The sequence below is a fragment of the Oncorhynchus tshawytscha genome, linkage group LG16 (assembly GCF_018296145.1).
Source record: "Oncorhynchus tshawytscha isolate Ot180627B linkage group LG16, Otsh_v2.0, whole genome shotgun sequence".
Classification (NCBI taxonomy): domain Eukaryota; kingdom Metazoa; phylum Chordata; class Actinopteri; order Salmoniformes; family Salmonidae; genus Oncorhynchus; species Oncorhynchus tshawytscha.
In genome coordinates, this window is record NC_056444.1 from 20621128 (window position 1) to 20636220 (window position 15093).

General features: G+C 42.2%; 1 protein-coding gene across 1 annotated transcript in view; it reads left to right on the forward strand.

Annotated features, from left to right (window-relative positions):
- pola1 (polymerase (DNA directed), alpha 1) overlaps positions 1-15093 on the forward strand; it is a 93124-nt gene that overhangs the window by 21520 nt on the left and 56511 nt on the right. Inside the window, exons 19-26 of the mRNA XM_024403227.2 lie at positions 4889-5005; positions 5209-5384; positions 5478-5607; positions 5711-5830; positions 6178-6271; positions 6863-6987; positions 7081-7230; positions 7400-7522. Of these exons, the coding sequence (XP_024258995.1) occupies positions 4889-5005; positions 5209-5384; positions 5478-5607; positions 5711-5830; positions 6178-6271; positions 6863-6987; positions 7081-7230; positions 7400-7522 (1035 nt within the window). The remainder of the gene's footprint in view (positions 1-4888; positions 5006-5208; positions 5385-5477; positions 5608-5710; positions 5831-6177; positions 6272-6862; positions 6988-7080; positions 7231-7399; positions 7523-15093) is intronic.

Genomic DNA, 15093 nt, shown 5'->3' on the forward strand with positions numbered 1-15093 from the left:
GCTCAGGACACGCTAGATAATCTCTAGTAATATCATCAACCATGTGAAGTTAACTAGTGATTATGATTGATTGATTGATTGTTTTTTATAAGACAAGTTTAATGCCAGCTAGCAACTTACCTTGGCTTGCTGCATTCGCGTAACAGGCAGTCAGTCTCCTTGTGGAGTGCAACAAGAGGCAGGTCGTTATTGCGTTGGACCAATTAACTGTAAGGTTGCAAGAATTAATCCCCCGAGCTGACAAGGTACGAATCTGTCGTTCTGCCCCTGAACAGGCAGTTAACCCACTGTTCCTAGGCCGCCATTGAAAATAAGAATGTGTTCTTAACTGACTTGCCTAGTTAAATAAAGACTATTTAAAGGTGTAAAAAAAAAAGGCAAAATCAGTGTCCAAAAATACCAATTTCCGATTGTTATGAAAACTTGAAATCGGCCCTAATTAATCGGCCATTCCGATTAATTGGTCGACCTCTAGTTGAGACCCAGGGTCTCGAGCTGAATGACGAGTTTGGAGGGTACTAGGGTGTTAATTGCTGAGCTTGGAGTGTGACTGTTTATTTTCCACCATAATTTGCAAATTAATTAATTAAAAATCCTACAATGTGATTTTCTGGATTTCTTTTTCTCATTTTGTCTGTCATAGTTGAAGTGTACCTATGATGAAAATTACAGGCCTCTCATCTTTTTAAGTGGGAGAACTTGCACAATTGGTGGCTGACTAAATACTTTTTTGCCCCACTGTATGTCCATAAGCACACCAGCCAGCTGGTCTGCGCATGCTCTGAAGACACGGCTAGGAATGCCATCTGGGCCTGCAGCCTTGCGAAGGTTAACACATTTAAATGTTTTACTCAAGTTGGCTGCGGTGAAGGAGAGCCCGCAGGTTTTGGTAGTGGGCCGTGTCGGTAGCACTGTATTGTCCTCAAAGCGAGCAAAGAAGTTGTTTAGTTTGTCTGGGAGCAAGACGTTGGGGTCTGCGACAGGGCTAGTTTTCTTTTTGTAGTCCGTGATTGACTGTAGACCCTGCCACATACCTCTCGTGTCTGAGCCGTTGAATTGCGACTCTACTTTGTCTCTATACTGACGCTTAGCTTGTTTGATAGCCTTGCGGAATGAATAGCTACACTGTTTGTATTCTGTCATGTTTCTGGTTGCCTTTTACTGATTAAAAGCAGTGGTTCGCGCTTTCAGTTTTGTGCAAATGCTGCCATCAATCCACTGTTTCTGGTTGCAGAAGGTTTTAATATTCGCCGTGGATACAACATGACCAATGCACTTGCTAATAAACTCGCTTGCCGAATCAGCGTATACGTCAATGTTGTTGTTCGGCGCTATCCGGAACATATCCCAGTCCACGTGATCAACGCAGTCTTGAAGCGTGGAATCAGATTGGTCGGACCAGTGTTGAACAGACCTGAGCACGGGCGTTTTCTATTTTTGTTTCTGGGAGCAATGGAGTCGTGGTCAGATTTGCTGAAAGGAGGGCGAGGGAGGGCTTTGTATGCGTCGCAGAAGTTAGAATAACAATGACCCAGGATTTTTACAGCCCGGGTCGCGCATTTGATGTGCTGATAAAATTTAGGGAGCCTTGTTTTCAGATTAGCCTTGTTAAAATCCCCAGCTACAATAAATGCAGCCTCAGGATATGTGGTTTACATAGAGTCCAATTCAGTTCTTTCAGGGCTGTCGATGTCTGCTTGGGGGGGTATACACGACTGTGATTATAATCGAAGAGAATTATCTTGATAGATAATGCGGTCAGCATTTGATTGTAAGGAATTCTAGGTCAGGTGAACAAAAGGACTTGAGTCCCTGTATGTTGTTATTATCACACCACGACTCGTTGATCATAAGGCATACACCCCCGCCCTTCTTACCCTTGGATTTAATAACTGGTTGACCCTCCTTTGGAAGCAATAACCTCAACCAAATGTTTTCCGTAGTTGCGGATCAGACCTGCACAGTCAGGAAGAATTTTGGACCATTCCTCTTTACAGAACTGTTTCAGTTCAGCAATATTCTTGAGATGTCTGGTGTGAACTGCTCTCTTGAGGTCATGCCACAGCATCTCAATCGGGTTGAGGTCAGGAGTCTGACTGGGCCACTCCAGAAGGCAAATTTTCTTTTGTTGAAGCCATTCTGTTGTTGATTTACTTCCTGTGATTTGGGTCGTTGTCCTGTTGCATCACCCAACTTCTGTTGAGCTTCAATTGGGGGACAGATGGCCTAATATTCTCCTGCAAAATGTCTTGATAATCTTGGGAATTTATTTTTACGTCGATGATCGCAAGCTGTCCAGGCCCTGAGGCAGCAAAGCTGCCCCAAACCATGATGCCTCCTCCACTATGCTTTACAGTTGGGATGAGGTTTTGAAGTTGGTGTGCTGTGCCTTTTTTTTCTCCATACATAGTGTTGTGTGTTCCTTCCAAACAACTCAACTGTAGTTTCATCTGTCCACAGAATATTGTGCCAATAGCGCTGTGGAACGTCCAGGTGCACCTTTGCAAACTTCAGACGTGCAGCAATGTTGTTGTTTTTTAGACAGCAGTGGCTTCTCCCGTGGAGTCCTCCCATGAACACCATTCTTGTTTAGTGTTTTACGTATCGTAGACTCGTCAACAGAGATGTTCGCATGTTCCAGAGATTTCAGTAAGTCTTTAGCTGACACTATATGATTCTTCTTAACCTCATTGAGCATTCTGTGCTGTACACTTGCAGTCATCTTTGCAGGATGGCCACTCCTAGGGAGAATAGCAACAGTGTTGAACTTCTCTCCATTTTATAGACAATTGGTCTTAGTGTGGACTGATGAACAGAGATACTTTTGTAACCCTTTCCAGCTTTATGCAAGTCAACAATTCTTAATCTTCAGTCTTCTGAGATCTCTTTTGTTCGAGGCATGGTTCACATCAGGCAATGCTTCTTGTGAATAGCAAACTCAAATTTTCTGAGGTTTTTTTTATAGGGCAGGGCAGCTCAAACCAACATCTCTTATCTCGTCTCATTGATTGCACTCCAGGTGAGCTGACACCTGACTCCAATTGGCTTATGGAAAAGTCATTAGCCTTGGGGTTCACATACTTTTTCCAACCTACACTGTGAATGTTTAAATTATGTATTCATTATAGACAGGAAAAATACAATAGTTTGTATGTTATTAGTTTAAGCACACTATATTTGTCTATTGCTGTGACTTAGATGAAGATCAGATCAAATTTGATGACCAATTGATGCAGCTATCCAAGTAATTTAAAATGGTTCACATACTTTTTCTTGCCACTGTAGGTGTACAGAGGCCCATTATCAGCAACCATCACTCCTGTGTTCCAATGGTACATCGTGTTAGCTAATCCAAGTTTTTCATTTTAAAAGGCTAATTGTTCATTAGAAAACCCTTTTGCAATTATGGTAGCACAGCTGAAAACTAGTTCTGATTAAAGATGCAATAAAACTGTCCTTCTTGAGACTAGTTGAGTATCTGGAGCATCAGCATTTGTGGGTTCGATTACAGGCTCAAAATGGCCAGAAACAAAGCACTTTCTTCTGAAACTCGTCAGTCTATTCTTGTTCTGAGAAATGAAGGCTATTCCATTCGAGAAATTGCCAAGAAACTGAAGATCTCGTACAACGCTGTGTACTACTCCCTTCACAGAACAGCGCAAACTGGCTCTAACCAGAATAGAACGAGTGGTGCAAATTCAAGTGTCTAGTTTGAGAAACGGACGCCTCACAAGTCCTCAACTGGCAGCTTCATTAAATAGTACCCGCAAAACACCAGTCTCAACGTCAACAGTGAAGAGGCGACTCTGGGATGCTGGCCTTCTAGGCAGAGTTGCAAAGAAAAAAACATATCTCAGACTGGCCAATAAAAGTAAAAGATTAAGATGGGCAAAGAACACAGACCCTGGACAGAGGAAGATTGGAAACGGGTGTTATGGACAGACAAATCTAAGTTTGAGGTGTTCGGTTCACAAAGAAGAACATTTGTGAGATGCAGAAAAAAATGAAAGATGCTGGAGGAGTGCTTGATGCCATCTGTCAAGCATGGTGGAGGCAATGTGATGGCCTGGGGGTGATTGTTGGTGGTGTAAAGTGGGAGATTTGTATAAGGTAAAGGGGATCTTGACGAAGGAAGGCTATCACTCCATTTTGCAACGCCATGCCATACCCTGTGGACGGCGCTTAATTTGAGCCAATTTCCTCCTTCAACAGGACAATGACCCAAAGCACAGCTCCAAACTATGCAATAACTAATTAGGGAAGAAGAAGTCAGCTGTTATTCTGTCTATAATTGAGTGGCCAGCACAGTCACCGGATCTCAACCCTATTGAGTTGTTTTGGGAGCAGCTTGACTGTATGGTACGTAAGTGCCCATCAAGCCAATCCAACTTGTGGAAGGTGCTTCAGGAAGCATGGAGTGGAAGGTGCTTCAGGAAGCATGGAGTGAAATCTCTTCAGATTACCTCAACAAATTGACAACTAGAATTGCTGCAAATGGAGGATTCTTTGACGAAAGTAAAGTTTGAAGGACACAATTAAAAATCATTATTTCTAACCTTGTCAGTGTCTTGACTATATTTCCTTTTCATTTTGCAATTCATTTCATGTATGTTTTCATGGAAAAGAAGGACATGTCTGTGACCCCAAACTTTTGAATGTAAATAAGGTATTTTTATTTTATACATTTGCAACAAAAAAAATAAACCTCTTTTCGCTTTGTCATTATTGGGTATCGTGTGTAGATTGAGTGAAAAATAATTTACATTTTAGAATTAGGCTTAAGAAAATGTGGAAGGGAAGGGGTCTGAATACTTTCAGAATCCACTGTGTATTACTGCTCTCTATATTTACACCCCAGCTGACCTCTCTTCTCGTCTATTTCCTGTAGGGTCATGATATATTTGGCTTTGACCTGGAAGTGCTCCTTCAGAGAATCACTGTGTGTAAGGTCCCCCACTGGTCCAAGATCGGACGCCTCAAGAGGTCCAACATGCCCAAACTAGGGGTGAGTATCAGGGACTCGAAACCTGGGTCCTCAGAGCAACTCAATATTATGTTAGCACACTGAGCTAAAGTGCAAGCATAATGAAGGAGACATGTCTCACTCCTTTGCAGTGGCTTTGGTCCATATCTAGGCCTTACAGCAAAGGATAGTGGAGGTTCGAGTGGGTGTTAATGGTCTTCCTCTCTGGTGCCTGTGCTGCGTAGGGTCGCAGTGGCTTTGCAGAGAAGAGCGCCACCTGTGGCCGTCTGGTGTGTGACGTTGAGATTTCAGCCAAGGAGCTGATTCGCTGTAAGAGCTACCACCTGACTGAGCTGGCTGCTCAGGTGCTGAAGACTGAGCGAGCCACTATACCTGCTGAGAACATCAAAAACCTCTACAGGTGTGTGTGTGCCTCTACATATGAGTGCTTGGTCCCACAATAAAAATCTAAAGTTCAGCTGTAAAGGTCCTGTTGTGTCTGTCCCTCCATCAGTGACTCCCCCCACCTGTTGTACCTGTTGGAGTTGACATGGACGGATGCCAAGCTGATCCTCCAGATCATGTGTGAGCTCAACGTGCTGCCTCTCGCCCTGCAGATCACAAACATAGCAGGCAACGTACTGGTGAGAGAGAGACACGCGCACCGTTGAGTGAAATGCTGAGTAATTCTTAACACATGAACCCGCTCTCTCTTTTTCTCTCTCTCGTCTCACTCTCTCGCTCTAGTCTCGTACTCTGATGGGGGGTCGTTCTGAAAGGAATGAGTATCTGCTGCTCCATGCCTTCCATGACAAGAACTACATCGTGCCTGACAAACCCTCCTTCAAGAAGGCCCAACAAGAACTGGTATACACACTTGCATGATGCCAATACTAGACACTTGATTTTGTTTCCTTTGTGTTGTAGCCAGAGGGTAGAGAAATGCACTAAACTAAAGTCTAAACACATGTTTTTAGGGATTTTGAGGTCTGGCTTATTTAGGTTTTGGCACTGAAAGGAACAGGAAACCTACCAATGTAATAAAACATTTTAGATTTGTCTGTCATCACTCACTCACCGTATGGACCTACTGCAAGACGGACTTTCTTCCTTTCTCTCTTACCTTCACCTCTCCTTTTCTCACTTTCTCTCTACTTTTTTCTTGTTCTCCATCTCACTTTCTCCATTTTGCTCTCTCACATTCCCTCACTCAGGCAGAGGGAGAGGAGGAGGGGGATTCTGGGAAAGGGAAGAGTAGAAGAAAGAAAGCAGCCTATGCAGGTGGACTGGTACTGGACCCCAAAGTGGGTGAGTCGGGGTGGTGGGGGTCAATATGTGCATTATGAAGTCTCAAGTTTCTATTATGTTTTTGTAACATTCTGTGTGAATTTCGCCCCAAAATGTCCATGCTGTAACAAAGTAATATGTGGGGACGTTCTCCTGTCCTTACCTTAAGTGTTGTCTACACACCTCATCAATAGTACTGTAGCATGGATTGGATTGTTTTCAAGTGTTTTTTTAATCATTCCTGGAAATGTAATCCCCCTCCAAATAAAATGGTTTTTGTTTGAGGCTACTGTACTCGCTTCCTGCATACTGTCAGAAAAAGGTTTGTGTGTTCCATAAAACGGACAGTCCCGTTAGGTTTCATATTGAACAAGGTGTGTGTAGTAACTATTGTTTTGTTACAGACTTTGTTTAATATGAATCATGCTATGTAAAAAAATATATATATTTACACCATCAAAATGACACGTGTGTTTCTATGAAGTACCCTGCTAGTCAGAATGCACCCTAGAGTGTGACATTCACCGGAGCAAAGAATTCTGAGTGGCACCGAAATGTATTTTATTTTGATGAAATGGTCTGTGAGGAGTAACTCCTATTCACTCCCCGTAGGTTTCTATGATAAGTTTGTGTTGCTGCTGGACTTCAACAGTCTGTACCCCTCCATCATTCAAGAGTTCAACATCTGCTTCACCACCGTACAGAGAGAGGCCCACAGCACACGCAAGAAGACTGAGGTGTGTGTATGTGTGTCTTAGTCGGAGAGAGACTCACTGTGTGTGTGTGTGTGTGTATTTGAACAGTACCACTTCTTGTTTCTCTGCCAAAAGGAGCATGACCCTGATGAGATTCCAGAGGTGCCGGACGCCGACCTGGAGATGGGAATTCTTCCCAAAGAGATTCGCAAGCTGGTGGAACGACGTAAACAAGTGAAACAGCTGATGAAAGCACAAGACATCAACCCTGACCTTTACCTGCAGGTACATGCATAACGACTTCTGCTGTCAGGTTTCTCTCTGTTGTGATTTTCAGTTTCAGAAACCTCTGATTTGTTACTCATAACCCAGACCACACTTGCTTGAAGCTGAAATGCGTAGGTGGTGGCTTTTCTTGAGTAACACAGTCCTATCTCTCTGTCTCTGTGTGCAGTATGACATCCGTCAGAAGGCTCTGAAGCTGACGGCTAACAGTATGTACGGCTGTCTGGGCTTTAGCTTCAGCCGCTTCTACGCCAAGCCACTGGCCGCGCTCGTTACACACAAGGGTAGAGAGGTGAGTTACGTCCTGCTGGGTGTACTGTAGCGAACGACTGGTCAAGTATGAATGCTGGAGCAAATCCCACTAGAGGGCAGTCCAAGACCAGCCTCTCACACACCACTACTTTTACTTCCACATTTTTTTCTTCTTCTATTGTGATAATCCCTTTTCATTTTTTGCATTGACAAATGTAATGTCTGATTCTGAATACATTTGCTCCATCTCGTTTCATCGTCTGTGGTTGGACTGTGAGGTAGCAACAGTGCGTACTTTTTCCTCGTAGCCTTAGGGGCAGCAGGGGATGCTGAAGGTGATAAAGTTCTGATTTTAGTCAGGGGTTTACCTGTAGCTGGTCACCACACACACCTCGCCTGTATTAATTGAATGAGCTCTAACAATATCCACACATACCTCTGGTGTTCCAGTTATCCTCAGGGAGCTGTTTATTGGGATCCCCTTACAGCGCCATTGTGTTCCCTAATAGAGGTCAGGGCGTGTGCTTGTGTGTTTGGTTCAGCTCTGTGAGAGCGAGTGACTGATACCAACATTAACGGGTGTGCCATATCTGTATCTGTGTAGCCCTGAGCCTTGGGTTTGGTCTTAACCCAGCTTAATTTCACACCTCATTCTGTGACAGTAGAATAGATAGGACCATCATTAAGCCCAGGGCTGTCCTGTATAATTCTGCTTCAGAGCTGAACTGCGACTCAGTAAGTTATCAGTGAAATACACAGGATTCTCCCCTTCTATAAAATTAGAGGAAGTTCTAATTCTATGGTTAATTCAACCCCTACTCAACTGTATAAACCCTAAAATAAGCAGTTCTAAGAAGTAACTTTGAAAACGAAAGATCTTGACTCAGATTAAACTTCTGACAGTGGAAAGCCAAGTAGCTCCAAGTTAGTTTCCAGTGATTTGGAGCCAAAAAGGGCGGCTGGGTGTTTGTAGTGTGTTTTCTAGTGTATTTATACTTGTCTAAAACCGCATAGCTGTCCTGTATCACCATATACACACACCTATCATCAATTGAATATGCCTTCCTTTTATGATCTGATTTTAGGGCTGTTTATAAATAAACATTACACGACACCACCACTCACCCAGAATGCTTTGCTTATAAAGGCCTTTTTGCGGCTCCCTTTGTGGTCCCCTCTTTGTTTGTGTGTGGGATCTCCTCTTTCTCTCACTCTTGTCTAAGCTGAGGCAAAACCCCTCTGGGAATAGCAGGTCAGGCCTGGGGCCACGGTGAGTTCTCAGTCCAGGGAGGGGTTAAGATGCCTGGGCTTAGGAGGGGATGACAGCCCCCTGGCTGTGGATGTTCTTGTCTGATTTACCAGGTTGGAAGGGAAATCTCCCTCCTTTATCTCCAGCCTTCTGCCAAGTTGCACCCGCATAAGTGTACAAGCGTGTGTTTGTGAGGCAGAGAGACAACTCTACTGTTTGAACTCTGGCCTTTGTAGGGAAACATTTGTTGTGCCCCGGTCCCCCCATCCCTGGTATGTGGGGGTATTAGGGGATGGGGAGCATTAAGTGGAGGGTTTAGGGTTACACGGCTCAGGGTCCGGCACAGATGTCCCCAATGTGTTATTTTTGGTTCCTTTGTGTGGGAGCCAGGGGTAGAGGAGGGCATACACATGTAATGTACAGTCACATTTGACACAATGGTTATTTTGGATAGGTTTATTGTTAAGGGGGTAACAAGGTGTAGTAGTGAGTGCGTGTTTGCGCTAATCGAGCGATGTTTACCACTTTAGTCTATGGAAGCTGTTGATGGTTGTGGAATGCTACTTAGTTTGAACTCTGACCCGTGTGTGTCAGGGTTTCCGTTAGCCGGTAGTAGCTGGCCAATTTTTTTAAATAAAATAAAATCCAATAATTGAAACTGGCGCTGGACAATTTACCGGGAGAAGATGGAAAAATCCCATTGCAAAATAATGCTTTTTAGCCTATTCATTGATGGAAATACATTTGACCCGATCATGCTTATCGGTCTGTAGGATAATTTGAATAATTTAAGTAGAATTAAATTGACACGTGTATATTTTTCGTTAGTTATGTTTATCACATACATGCAGATACAGAGCCTATGAGCGAAAATCGTTCAGACGGCACAAGCTGCTGCTACAACTTCTCAAACATCCGCTCATTCGTTGCTGCTGGAGTGGAACGTGCTTTTATAAGCCCAATCGTTGCCTAACAATTCTAAATGCAATCCTGTGTTAACAGTTTTATGGCCACGATTTAAAAAGTTCTTCTATTTTTTATTTCTCAACTGGAAGGCTAATTGAAGTGCTCTTCCCATTCACCATTCAAGTGCATATGGGCAAAGGTCGGCAAGCTTCAGCGCGTCACACACCACTTTGCAATGAGCTGGAGGCAGTATGCATTTAGAAAACATATACTTAATTGTTTGAAACTTTAACATTTTACATTGAACAAAAATATAAATGCAACGTGTAAAGTGTTGCTCCCATGTTTCATGAGCTGAAATAAAAGATCCCAGAAATGTATCATATGCACAAAAAGCTTCTTTATCTTATTACATCCCTGTTAGTGAGCATTTCTCCTTTGCCAAGATAATCCATCCTGCTGACAGGTGTAGCATATCAAGGAACTGGGGACAATAAAAGGACACTCTAAAATGTGCAGTTTTGTGTCACAACACGATGCCACAGATGTCAAGTTTTGAGGGAGTGTGCAGTTGGCATGCAGACTGCAGGAATGTCCTCCAGAGCTGTTGCCTAATATTTTAATGTTCATTTCTCTACCATAAGCCGCCTCCCAAGGTCGCTTTAGAGAATTTAGCAGTACGTCCAACCGGCCTCACAACGGCAGACCACTTGTATGGCATCGTGTGGATGAGCGGTTTGTTGATGTTAACGTTGTAAACAGAATGCCCCATGGTGACTGTATGGTATGGCAAAGCATAAGCTACAGACAACGAACACAGTTGCATTTTATCGATGGCAATTTAAATGCACCCATTGTCGTTCCATTCATCATGGTTCAGCATGATAATGCACGACCCCATGTCGCTGGAAGCTGAAAATGTCCCAATTCTTCCATGGTCTGTATTCTCATCGACGTGTACGACCTCGTGTTCCAGTTCCCGACAATATCCAGTTCCCGCCAATACCCACACAGCAGACATTGTGGGCTAGGATGGGAATGCTATGTTGCACGTGTAGCGCAACATTTTATGTGGTGTCATTACGTAATTCACCTATGTTATATTGGTATGCATGTCAGCTTTGACATCGGTTTATCACATCGGCGTTAAACTAGACATCGGGCCAATACCAACGTTGGCATTTTTAGCTAATATCGGCCGATTCCGATATGTTCACCGATATATCCTGCATCCCTAGTTAGAACTCAACCCTGCACCCACACTGTTCCTCTGGATAAGAAGCAATGTAAAGATGACCGTAACACACACACACACAACTTTCAATGAATTATCTGAAATTTAATTTACATTTGCTGTACTGCTATTCTTGTTAATCTACTTGTCTCCCTAAAGCCTATCTGAAGACCGTTTTAAATCTCTATCTATGTATTAAAAAGATACCGGTGGTGGACCAAAAAACAGAGTCACCTGGATGGATGAATGAAAGGCATCAATAAGCCCCCACCCAAAAAGTACATGAGTGGTCGCCCAATAGTCATCTTCTTGTCCCTCCATTTGTTTGCAATTTTGTCCACCACTTTGTAGGTCTTCTGTCCCTGATATCCCTCAACCCTGATCTAATTATTCTCTCTCTGCATCAATGACTACTTGTTCACTCCAAACGTCTTTGAGAGGGTACAAATGTTTATAATTGATTTTAATCTTGGTAAAGGCACCATAGCTAGATCCACAATATGCATGACTAGTTTTTGTGTGTTTTAATCAGTTTAAATCTGAAGAAATGTATATATATTTTTGCTCATGTTCATTGATTATTAGGCATATCAACACACCTATTCACATGTGTTTCAATGCCAACCAGGCGTAATAGGATCATACTGGCCTTAATTGGAACAAAAGTTTATGGTGAGAAAGACGGAATTGCAAAGTCTACTCATAACATATTGGAAACCAATGGTTTGGGGTATAAATATACTTTATAAACTAGAATATTGTGCTAAGTTAGTATTGAGCATATTGAACAATAATGCTTCATTGTCATTTACATTATGTATAGAGGGAGTGCTTTTTGTACCCTTTAAACCCACCTGAGATGAATGTCAAATTTACAAAAATGGAATCTACACTACATTACCAAAAGAATGTGGACACCTGCTCCTCAAACATCTCTGGTCTGAATTCTTAGTTAAATAAGGTATTTCTGTTTTTAATTTTTAATACATTTGCGAACATTTCTAAACCGGTTTTCGATTTGTCATTATGGGGTATTGTGTGTATATTGATGAGAGAAAAAAATGGAATCAATTTTAGAATAAGGCTGGAACGTAACAAAATGAGGAAGGGAAGGGGTCTAGGTTAATTTAACTGCAAAATAAGACAAAATGCATTGAAAAATGTAAGCTGTGAATACTTGAAGTCTACCTTGTAGTTCGTTCATCAAGTTATGTTGCTACAGTGAGACTGACATGCAGGCACAACTGCTAGCATGAAAAACCCATATATTCAATTGGTAAGAAATGGGAATGAATGCTCATGAAATAGGCTATCGTGCATATATCAGCACATTAGTCTCAATTGTAGATAAAATATGATCACTTATCTGAAAGCCTACTAAAAATATATGTTTTAAGTGTTTATCTGAGGGTAGCCTCAAAGCCAATGTTTTTTTTTTGCAGCTTTGAGACTGGCCACGAGTGGGAACTTACACATTGGCAAGAACTTAATAACAAAACACGTGAATTGGTTTATAATTTAAAAATAATGAATATAACAACCAGATTAATTAGTTGAAACATTAAATAACAGAACAAATAACAGATGCAAGTTGGCTTAACATGTATACTTACCTTAAACTTTTCTACTATGGGGGATTTTATATTGACATAGGCTAGTGATTTTGCTGTTTGTTACTTGTCTTCTTGGCTTCTTCTGAAGATGTGCTTTGGAATTTGTTAAGAAGGACGCACGCAGGTGCATGTTCTGTTAAGACAAAGAACCATAATATAAAGGTGATTTCTGTCATTCTGAGCACCGTGGGTGGACATCCCAATCATGCACCCAATGTATATTGGTCCATTAAATTAAAATGCTGCTGGTCAAATGTCCGGTGCTGCATTTTCCTAATGGAAACCCTGCCGTGTGTGTGCATAGTGAGGGTAGGGCCATATTTCAGGACTGCGGAGGACACCTAAAACACTTTGTTGTAATTGAGTCTGTGTTTAAAAACTGACAGACGCCTGTAACTTACATTAGGGAAGTCAGCATGGAAGGAATAGCCAGGTTCGTAGGTGAGGGCTAAGGGGGTAGAATGAAATAAGAGGCATGGTGCTAAGGCTAGGGGACGGTTGTACATAAAAAAAAAAGTTTAAACGTGCACACCCCTAATAACAAAGTTCAAATCACAGTTCAGTTATCACAAAACATTATTTTCCACATTATAGCCTAACTAGATGGGCTATAAAGGCCTGGGTGAAGTTGTGCAATTTTAAATAAAACCTGAGAAAAATGTTAACTTTTGGCTACTTTTGTGAATTTGCGAGTCAAGACATTGAGAGATTCAGATGACTGAGACACGTGCGCACAATGTTTTGTTTTGCCTGCCCCTTCTCCCTCGCTCTTTTTAAAATACTTTTTTTTTTCTTCCTTTTATTTAACCAGGCAAGTCAGTTAAGAACAAATTCTTATTTTCAATGACAGCCTAGGAACAGTGGGTTAACTGCCTGTTCAGAGGCTGAACGACAGATTTGTACCTTGTCAGCATGGGGGCTTGAACTTGCAACCTTCCAGTTACTAGTCCAACACTCTAACCACTAGGCTACCCTGCCGCCCCAAATACGCCCCCAGGCGAGCCAGGGGGGTATTCATATGTGACCGACCGGCTCGATTCGGTCTTATGTAGCAAAATTTGAAATGGTGTTTTTTACATTTGATGAAGGTAGAGACTTCGACATAAAAAAATGGCACAGTGCCTTCGGAAAGTATTCAGACCCCTTGACTTTTACGACATTTAGTTACTTTGCAGCCTTATTCTAAAACTGATTTAATTTTTTTTCTTCTCAGGAATCAAAACACAATACCCCATCATGACTAACCGAAAACAGGTTTTTAAGAAACTTTTTCAAATGTATAAAAATTTTAAAAATCCTTATTTATAAGTATTCAGACCCTTTGCTATGAGACTCGAAATTTAGGTCAGGTGCATCCTGTTTCCATTGATCATCGTTAAGATGTTATTACAACTAGATTGGAGTCCACCTGTGGTAAATTCAATTGATTGGACATGGTTTGGAAGGGCATACATCTGTCTATATAAAATCCCACAGTTGACAGTGCATGTTGATGATGCTACAAGCTTGGCACACCTGTATTTGGAGTTTCTCCCATTATTCTCTGCTATTCTCTCTCTCTCCTCTCAAGCGCAGTCAAGTTGGATGGGGGGGGCGTTGCTGAACAGTTATTTTCATGTCTCTCCAGAGATGTTTGATTGGGTTCAGGTCCAGGCTCTGGCTGGGCCACTCATGGACATTCAGAGACTTCTCTCGAAGCTACTTCTGCTTTTTCTTGGCTGTGTGCTTAGGGTCGTTGTCCTGTTGGAAGGTGAACCTTCACCCCAGCCTGAGGTCCTGAGGATTCTGGAGCAGGTTTTCATCAAGGATCTCTCTAATTTATTCTGTTCATCTTTTCCTCCATCCTGACTAGTCTCCCAGTCCCTGCCGCTGAAAAACATTCCCACAGCATGATGCTGCCACCACCATGCTACACCGTAGGGATGGTGCCAGGTTTCCTCAAGACGTGATGCTTAGCATTCACACGCTCAAATAACGTGGGTGTGTGTTCAGTCTTCAGTCTGTTGCATGTTGATGGGCCCTGCTTTACTGAAGTTGCGAGACATTGTAAGCCAAGAAATTGCCAGATACAACATTCCATTGCGAGATACAGCTTTGATTGCCGATAGATTAATTTATGTAGCCAGGCATAAAATAAACAGCTGAACCTAGTTCCTCCACTAAATCCTTTATGAGAATGAAAGAAAAAAAACTGTTGGAGGTTGTCTTCTGCAGTGTTCAACCAATCCAGTAAAATTTGAGGAGTTAAGATGGAGTGTCGCATTCCTAACCCTTTTAGACGCCAATGGAATTCTATAATGCTGCTGTAGGTTACTGAGACTTTTCAAGATAAAGTACAATTTCTCACATTTTCAAACAGACACAGCTCAAAAACAATTAATAAATGACAATTACAAGTGAACTTAAATTTAAAGAGCACAACTCTTTAACCCCCAGGAGTTGATGTCTGCTCCCCTGCGAAAAAATAAAATAAAATCCCCATAAAAATATCAGTTTAAGCAAGATGCATCTGTTTTTTTTCGTGTTGGATGCTAATCAATGCACCGCATCCGCCGATGTTGCACTTCCGCATCTGCGGTGAAAAGTGGCAGAGCGAGATCGGTGTTTGT